The sequence below is a fragment of the Archocentrus centrarchus genome, chromosome 4, assembly GCF_007364275.1.
Source record: "Archocentrus centrarchus isolate MPI-CPG fArcCen1 chromosome 4, fArcCen1, whole genome shotgun sequence".
Taxonomy (NCBI): Eukaryota; Metazoa; Chordata; class Actinopteri; order Cichliformes; family Cichlidae; genus Archocentrus; species Archocentrus centrarchus.
The window spans coordinates 13412066-13421303 of NC_044349.1; the positions used below are offsets into that span (position 1 = coordinate 13412066).

General features: G+C 40.6%; 1 protein-coding gene across 1 annotated transcript; it reads left to right on the top strand.

The window, feature by feature from the left end:
* Positions 1-5045: 5045 nt before the first annotated feature.
* On the top strand, positions 5046-7090 carry LOC115779557 (transcription factor jun-D). The gene has a single exon (XM_030728284.1). The coding sequence runs from the start codon at positions 5250-5252 to the stop codon at positions 6069-6071; it is 822 nt and encodes a 273-aa protein (XP_030584144.1). The 5' UTR covers positions 5046-5249; the 3' UTR covers positions 6072-7090.
* The last annotated feature ends 2148 nt before the right edge of the window (positions 7091-9238 follow it).

Genomic DNA, 9238 nt, shown 5'->3' on the forward strand with positions numbered 1-9238 from the left:
ACATACTGACAAAGATTTGAACCAAAACTTTCAAATTTGTATTCATCACTCCGTAAGACCTGTTGTTATTGATTTTTAGTCCAGTTTTGGGTAATTTGGCAAACCTCAGTCTTTTCTCTCTGTTTTCCTTTCTTAAGAAAGGCTTCTTGACAGCCACCCTTCCACTGAGACCAGTTCTGATGAGGCTTCAGTGAACAGTAGATGGATCAACTGATCAACTGGGCAGATGCATCATTAGATGGTTGTAGAGCAGTTAAAAACAAGTGCAAGTTACAGGCTTGATGTGCAATGTAAAAGTGAGATCAGAGGTCAAAGGTGACATGATATTTGGATGCAACCTATAATGTGTATTTAGAATCCCCATATACTGGTATAATTTCCTAAATGTTACCAATTCAAACAAAGGCAGGGGAATTTTAAGCAGTTTTAAAGGTAAAAGACATTTTTTGAAAGTTTGACCTTATATGACCTTGAAGAAGAGGTCAGAAGTCCAAAGTAACAATTTAGAATCTGCATATATCATTCAATATATGCCGATATATTGTCAGTGCAAACAATGGCAGGAAGAAACATAGTTTTAAATAGCTCTATATACCATTATTATCACTTTGACCTTCATATCAATCTATTGACCTTGAAGGAAAGGTTAGAAGTCAAATTTGACATGATATTTTAATCTTTATATGGTACTTTTTATATGATGACAATAAGATTAGGACTCATAGTTTTTAAGGTACAAGGCTTTTTGTCAATTTCTGATCAATAGTTCATCAAGTTGACATTGAAGACTTTGGTGGATGTAAGCCAAATTTGTTTGTTAACACGACCCCACTCTACAACCTTACAAAGTTTTATCAGAATTTATTTAAAACTTTTCAAGTTATTGTGTTTACAGACAGAATGACGCGCATGTATGCAAACACTACCAAAACCATAACCTCCTAAGCGGAGGTAATGGGGGTGTTCCAAGGCTTTTGCACTGTGACTGGTGTACTGTTGGACAGATAAATTGTTAATTAAGTAATGCAGTAATGCTATATATTTGAAAAGTGGATAAAATAATGTAATGTAATCATGCTTATGTGACCAAAGCTGGACTGTGTTTGTTACGATGGATTCTAATACTGATCAACCAAGATTTCTTATGATAATCAGATCTCCCCAAGACATTCTCACATGACTCCAGCTACAGTGTGTTTTCTCAGTGTGTTGGCCATCATTGTTTCACCAGGACATAACTAAATACAATGTCAGCATGCCTTAATAACACATCATGAATAAAAGACAAACTTTTATTTGTGTTGACAAATGTGTTGTGTTAGGGCCAAATTCATTTTTAAATATGATAGTTTTTTGTATTTGGTTCTTTTAGATTAAAGGCAAGAGAAATTTTTTCAAAAGGGGGTATGTGTGTGAGTGTGTGTGTCTATGTGTGACAGAAAGAGAGAGGTACATCCTTTTCCAGCTAGTGCCTGCAGGCTCAACACCCCCACTCACTTCTTTCATACACAAAAATATCTCTTCTCAGTTGGTTTACTCCCCCCCCCCACCTCCATTTCCGCCAAGTTAAGAGATCTGACATCACAGGGTCCATCATGTGATCCACCCGCACAGAGCTTTGCAGTGATGGATGGGGCCTACCAGTGACGCACATACCCACTCTCTGTAACCCTTTACAAGCCAGAGAACTGCTGATGAAGGAAGCCAGGGTTTGTTCTTTAGCTGAATAAGTCACAGTTGGTTCAGTCGCTGCTCTGAGTTTTCTATGCACAAAACAGAAACAATCACATGTACCACATGAAAAGGGAGGCAAACAACACAGGATTCTTCAAGCCATCATCACTGCAGTTTATTGTGTTAGTTTCAATTGCTGTTTAAGTGACAGCACTGCTGTTTGAAGTGTTTTTGTTGTATACAATATTGATTTTATTGAGGTGTTTAAAAAGTGGTTCACCTTAAGAATCCCTTCACATATAAAACTGGGAAAGCTGTGTAAAAGAATGGAAACTCGAGTAGAGATGAAATGAACAAAATGCGAGACCAAAACCAAAAGTGGGAAACTGTTCACTGACCAAAGGAAATGTTGAAATCAGACCAGTTTCAGATTCAACTTCCCCAAATTCACATGTCCTAAAGTCTGAGACTGAAAGCACAAAACAGAAGTGATCAGTCTTTTCTGAGAAAAACATTAAGTCTGAGCACACAGATTCACTAATGAGTCACAACTGCTTGTGTCCAGAATTGCACAAACAGCTGTATCATTATAATGTGTAGCTATTATCATTTTTCATATGCATCCATCCATCCATTTTCTTCCGCTTATCCTTTTCAGGGCTGTGAGGGTGCTATCCCAGCTGCCATAGGGTGAGAGGCAGGGTACACCCTGGATAGCTCACATTTACATTATAGTTTTCATACAGTTTTGTTGTTTACCAGGGTACATATTGCGTTTATATTTACTTGGTTACTTACTAGGAAAAATGATCATGCACTTTGTTATTTCCACTGTTGCTGTGCTTTGGGAAAACCCACTAAGACCTTTCTCTCAGTGAGTGAGTTCAAGGGTCTGTACAGCTTCTTTTCCATAGGAAAAAAACATTTGGAATAACATTCAAGTCCAAGACTTTTAAAAAAAAAAAAAAAAAAAAAAAGTTACATGATCATTTGTGGACTACGAGAAAATTACCAGAAGTATTTCTTTAAAATTCCTACAAAACTCATGTTTCACTTGTTTTATCGCATATGTTGACTTTTCACCTGGAAGTGGCTGGAGTTTGTGCTAGAAAGCCAGAATAAAAGCAATAAATGCTTAACAGCATACATAACATCTGGAATATTATATAAAGCCCCACCTGTTCCATCATTTTATTCAAGATTGAGTTGGAAATATTAAAAAAAAAAACAACAAAACAACAGAGATGACCAAAAATACTAAAAATAAAGAAATAAAAATAATTTTAAAAAAATCTGTGCAATCAACTTTTGAAGTTTATAGACTTTTTAGTGTAAGGCCATTCGGTATTGAGGTTGGTCTCCAGTGGTTGGAGAAACTGAAGAAACAACCCAGTGTGAATATGTGGGGATACATGATCATGCATTGTTGTGCTTTAACCACAGACAGGTCCATAATTTGCTGGACAAAGACACAGTTTTTGTGCTTTCCTTCTGTACATCACCACAGGGGATTTTAAATAAACAATCAAAGTGTATTTAAAGCCCAGACTTTCAGCTTTAATCAAAGTTTTTTTTTTTACAAAAGCAAAAGTTGCATTAACTATTTAGGAATTACAGTCATTTTTATACTTCTATAACCAGTCATATCATCAATAAACACCAGCGGCCTGGTTCCACTGGCAGCCTGCGTGTCCTTGTCATAACACTGCCTCCACCATGTTTGACAGATAATCAAATGTTTGACAGATCAAATGATGAATTATTTCTCCCCTTCTCCATGTTTTTCTCTTCCCATCATCCTGGTACAAGTTAAACTTAGTTTCAACATTTTATATTTAATATTTATGGTGCCGTTTACACGAGACCGTTTTCATTTTGAAACGGTGTCGTTTTGATGCGTTTCGGCCTTGCGTTTACACGACAACGGTGTCGTTTTGATGCGTTTCGCCCTTCTGTTTACACGACAACAGAGTGAAAACGATGTGTTTCAGAAACGGGGTCCAGAGTGGAGCGTTTCAGAAACGCACCGGCTTGCGTTTTCGTGTAAACACTTGAAACCGGGGTGATTTGAAAACGCTCGACTCGCACATGCGCACTATGGTTGCGACGGCCAGTTTTTCGCGCACGCGCAAACTGATAAACAGTACTCGCGGATTCACGAGTGCTTCTTATGCTTTTCCTGTGTTTTTACCGTTTTGTAATTCAGCGTTGTGTGCAGCAGCGATCCAACCTCATCATCGGTCCACACAAAACCTCTCATATTGGCCGTTTTGTAAGTAATGAACAATTTGCCGCACTACCTACTGTCACTCCACGCATGCGCGTCTTGCGTAAACAAACTTTGCAAAGAGAAAACCAACGCCAACTTGTGGCCTGGCATGGGAACTACATCGTTTTCATCGTTTCACATGTCCTCGTGTAAACGCGGATCGTTTCTGAAACGCCATCGTGTAAACGAAAGGCTGAAACGCATCAAAACGACACCGTTTCCAGTGAAAACGGCTTCGTGTAAACGGCACCTATATTTTCAGAAATGCGGAGCTCTTTCAAATGTTTTCTAAAGTCTAATTTGGCCTTCCTGTTCTTGAGTGTAACCTGTGGTTTGCACCTTGTTGTAAATGTTCTGTATTTACAGGCAGAAACATGCAGACGTTAACAATGATGTGGCTGTTGTTGTGAAGGTGTTTTTTCTTAACCATGGAAATAATAATGCCATCATGCACTTTAGCTGTCTTCTGTGATCTTTCAGGCTTTTTGATGTTGCTGTTGCTTAAGAATGTACCAGATTATTGATTTGATTGTTGGTTGACACACACACACACACACACACACACACACACACACACACACACACACACACACACACACACACACACACACACACACACACACACTTGCACTGATATCTCTTTGGTTCTGGCATTTAAATTTGCAATGAAAAGCTGTAAAATACAAATTCAACACTTAACCAGTTAATGCAAGATTTTTGTTAAATCCCTCGAATTAAAGCTGAATGTCTGCACTTCAATCCCATCTTGACTTTGGTTTTAAAACAAACAAACAAACAAACAAACACAAATGTGTCTTTGTCCAACAAATTGTGCACCTAGCTATAATTATAAACTACTCGACACATTTCTGAGTCACTTTTATTTGTAAGTTGCTTTTAGGTGTACGTAATGCTGGATTTAAAACGAATGACTCAAATGCAACACTAAACAAAAGGGGGAAACAAATGAAAGCAGCGCAGAGTGAGACCTCTTTCTACCCGCGCTGCTCCTCGTCCTTTTATTCAAATAGAAGACGGGAAAACGTAATTTCTACCCAATGCGCGCGCTCTGGTATGACATAATGGAACGTGCCTGACTAGAAAAGCTCGGGGCGGTGCGCGCGGGCGTGTATTTAGATCCTGTTGGAGAGGAGAAGAGTGGCGCGGGGTTCCACTAAGTGTTAAAGTATTCATTTTGAGAACAGATAATTTGTTTATAAATAAATTGCTTCTGTGAGGTTATGGGCAGGACACTGTTCTGAGGGAGTGTCGAGCAGCGCCACTTGTCATTTTACCCACGGAAATAATGATGAAGAAGGATATTAATTTGAGCTTGGCGGACGACGCAGACCTCAAACCGCATCTCCGCGACGCTGAGAGCATCCTCAGCTCCCCGGATCTGGGGCTGCTCAAGCTGGCCTCTCCGGAGCTGGAGAGGCTAATCATCCAGTCCAACGGAATGGTCACCACGACTCCGACCAGCTCTCAGTTCCTCTACCCGAAGACGGTGACGGACGAGCAGGAGTTCGCCGAGGGCTTCGTGAAGGCGCTGGAGGATTTACACAAGCAGAACCAGCTAAACGGACCCGCGCCGCCGAGCAGCACCCTGGAGCTGGGGGCTAACATCGCTCCGGTCACCGTGCAGCCGGATCTACCGGTGTACACGAACCTGAACAGTTACGGCAGTGGGCCTCTGGGAACCACTGTCAACTACACCACGGACACAGTCCCTTTCCCGCCTCCTCCGTCACATCATTTAGGGGCAGCCCCGCCGCAACCAGAGCTGTCTCGGGTCCAGCCGCTGAAGGAGGAGCCTCAGACGGTCCCCGACGTTCAGAGCTTCGGTGAGAGCCCGCCGCTGTCTCCGATAGACATGGACTCTCAGGAGCGCATCAAAGCCGAGAGGAAGAGGCTCAGGAACCGAATTGCAGCCTCCAAGTGTCGGAGGCGCAAACTGGAGCGGATCTCCAGGCTGGAGGACAAGGTCAAAACGCTGAAAACCCAAAACACCGATCTGGCCTCCACGGCTAGCCTGCTGAGGGAGCAAGTGGCCCAGCTGAAGCAGAAAGTCCTCACCCACGTCAACAGCGGCTGCCAGCTGCTGCCACATGAAGTTCAAGTGCACTAGTCCGGGGGACTGACCTGCTGTTGGGCTACTGACCAGCTTATAAGCTCCTTGGACTTTGTTAATGTTGGGGTTTCTGTGTGTGTTGTAGCCCAGATGTGTGCCGTTCCACGCAGGGGATGAATGCCAGGCCACGTAGGCCCAAACTGTACATTCATAATCGGCTGTTTAAAAAAAAAAAAAGAGCTTTTATGATTGGTAAAACGTAAACACACCTGGCAGAAAATACATCAACATGATGGACTTAAGCTCGGCCAGCAGCGAGCCAAGGTGTGTTTGTATTCCTGGAGCATTTGTTCACATTCGCCCCCTTCTTGGTGGACAGAACAAATCGATATAATGTATTTGATTTTTAAGTAAAATTGGTGTATTTATTTTGGGCTGAAATGAAGCCGAAACGAAGGGCATTTGCCTCTGATATAGTCTACACAACTAATTCTGTTTTACCTCCTATGTATGTTTACTGGTGAACAAGGCAGCTTTAAACTGCCAGTATTTTCAATGAAATTATGCCATAGGCTTTCCTAATGGAAGAAAGAGTCGCGTATATGTGTTTACTGACTGTTTATATGCAGTCTTCAGCTGGACCAAACAGATCCATGATAATATACACATTTATGATTCATATACCCTTAAAATATAGGTAATTGCCTGTAAGAAAAAAAAAAACCACACCCATATTTGATATATGAGAGCTGATCTACACTTATAGCCTATATGCTGTGTATTTCTGTAGGGAAGAAGTTGCATGTTGCTGACAAACTCGAATGTTGCCCGCTGATGGGTTCACATGAGGAATTAATCAGTGTTTATTATCTGTAACCTTCACACTTGTGTATTTCTCTCTTTTTTTTTTTTTTACTCTACTGTGTCCTTACTCCAATGTGTTCTTGTTTTAAAGAAGTGAAGAGTGTAATCTTTCTGTTGCGCTGACTGTTGCGATCACCCCTAGCCTACAGTTATTCGGCTTTATGCGGTTGTGTTCTAAAATAAATGCTGCTGGGCAATAAACACTGTTTCCTCCATGTTAGTCAGTCTCCTTTTTTTAATCTGCACATTATGAGGTCCACATATAGGCTACAGTAAACAAGCTGGTGGAGATGAATGTATGGTTCAGGCCCATAGATGAGGCTATGGAAGGACAATTACATTTTACATTATAGCGCCAAAGCAAAGCTGAGATTATAAGTGTTCACAGTTTGCTAGAATGATTGTGAAGCTCTTTGTTTGTTTATTTTTTCTGCCATTCAATGGGAATTATCTTTTTAGGATTGCAGTAATAGGTTGCTATTCAGAATTAGTGAGTCGGTATTGAAGCAACACAGTTTTGGCAGCATAATTTAATCTCGTGTAGTTTTCTGTATCAAAGCATCAGACTGGCGTCTTTCTCCCTCTGCTGGTTATTTGTGAAATTACAAATGCAATAATGACTTGGAGAGCATTTTGGGAAATTTGCTTTTGATTCTTGTGACCATGGAGATGATTCCTGGTCGTCCTGCACATCTGAAGCATTTATTTGGATGTTATTCATTTCAGGGCAGAGCAGAATGTAAATAACTGTTTTGTGAATCTCTCATACCACTGCATCCCAAAAGAGCTCTATTGGATTAGGATCTGGTGATTGTGGAGTGCATTTGAGTGCAGTGAGCTCATTGTCATATACAAGAAACCAGTTAAGGGTGATTTGATATTTGCTGGAAGCAGCCATCAGAAGATGGGTAGACTGTGGTGTTTAAACAAGGCTCAGTTGGAACTAAAGAGTCGTGCGTGGTCTTCTGCTGGTGTAAACCATCTGCTTCAAGGCTCGACATGTTGGTCGTTTAGAGGTGCTCTTCTGCATACTTTGGTTTCAGCAAGGGATTATTAAAGCAACTGATAGCTTCTGTCTGTCCTGATATTTTCAAGGCATTTTCACCCAGAGCACTGGATATTTTATCTTTTTCAGACCAGTCCCTGTAAACCCTGGAGATGGTTTAACACACCCCCCAGGTCTTTAAAGTAAACTGATTAGTTTCCACAATTTGCTTTTTGCTGCTGAGATTTTCTTCATTCTTTTTACAAGTGAAACAGTGACATCCTGAGGATGGTTGTGGCTAGTAGCAGCTGGACATTTTCCACCAAAATGACAATTTTGTGCTAAACCCTGGTGACTCAAGCATCATAATACCAAAATATCTGATTATTTTTAATTAATACAACTCTTAACTTCAGGTTAAAAACCTCGCTGGATGTCGAAGAAGTATCAGATAAAAGCACCCAATCTGACCCTGAGGACACAAACTCGTCAAAAACCACAGTGAACTGACTGTTAGCAACTTTTTTTTATTATTGTTTTACCACAAAGTACAGATAAAAACATCCACAGCATAGTCCCTCACTTTAATGGCCCAAACTGAGAAGGATCTGAAGAGGCAGTGATACAAGACCAAATCGAGTCACATGTTTTTCTGCGTGCTAGTAGAAGCTCTACAGTCGGCAACCTCTACCAAGCTTGATGGCGTTTGTTTTTGTGTACATACTGTAGTGTGTATTGCTTCATAGCTGAGTGACACATTCATTCACAAGCAGGCCTAGAAATGAATGCAGAATACAGTACAACATGGCTTTTGGGGGGTTTTCAGGTCTTTTTTCCTCTTTTCTTTTTTTTTCTTTTTTTTTTTAATGCAAGCCTGAGTCAATACAACACAATCCACACATATGACTCAAAGGTACAGTATTTACAGACTGGGTTTATATGGAGAGGAAGACATATTAGAAAGGAGAACAGTTCAAAGTTTGCATTTTACCAGAAAGGAAACAGTCACAACCATTAAGAAGTAAAATGTATGCAGGATCAAAATCATCGCCCCGGTTTGTAATGATATGTAGCAGCCAAATCACTACTTCCTTTTCTAATAACATCATTCTGAATGAAGACTCGGTTTCTGAATTTTTAATAGTACTTAAGTTCCTCCCAGAGATGCCTGTCTGACTCAGATTTGCTTTAATAGACATTGTCAGCAAGTCCTTCATTACTGATTTTCATAATGCTTTGCCCTCTCAGTCAAACAGACGCCATCCTCTCCATCTGTGTTTTTACTGCTACAGTCTAACATGGGTTAACAATGGCATAAAATCATTTTGATATGAACAGGATTCACAACACTGCACCAAGAGGAACTTGGTTTATT

What these genes read in the sequence shown, in the direction of transcription:
- LOC115779557 (XM_030728284.1), top strand. Translation starts at nt 5,250, where the DNA reads ATGATGAAGAAGGATATTAATTTGAGCTTGGCGGACGACGCAGACCTC.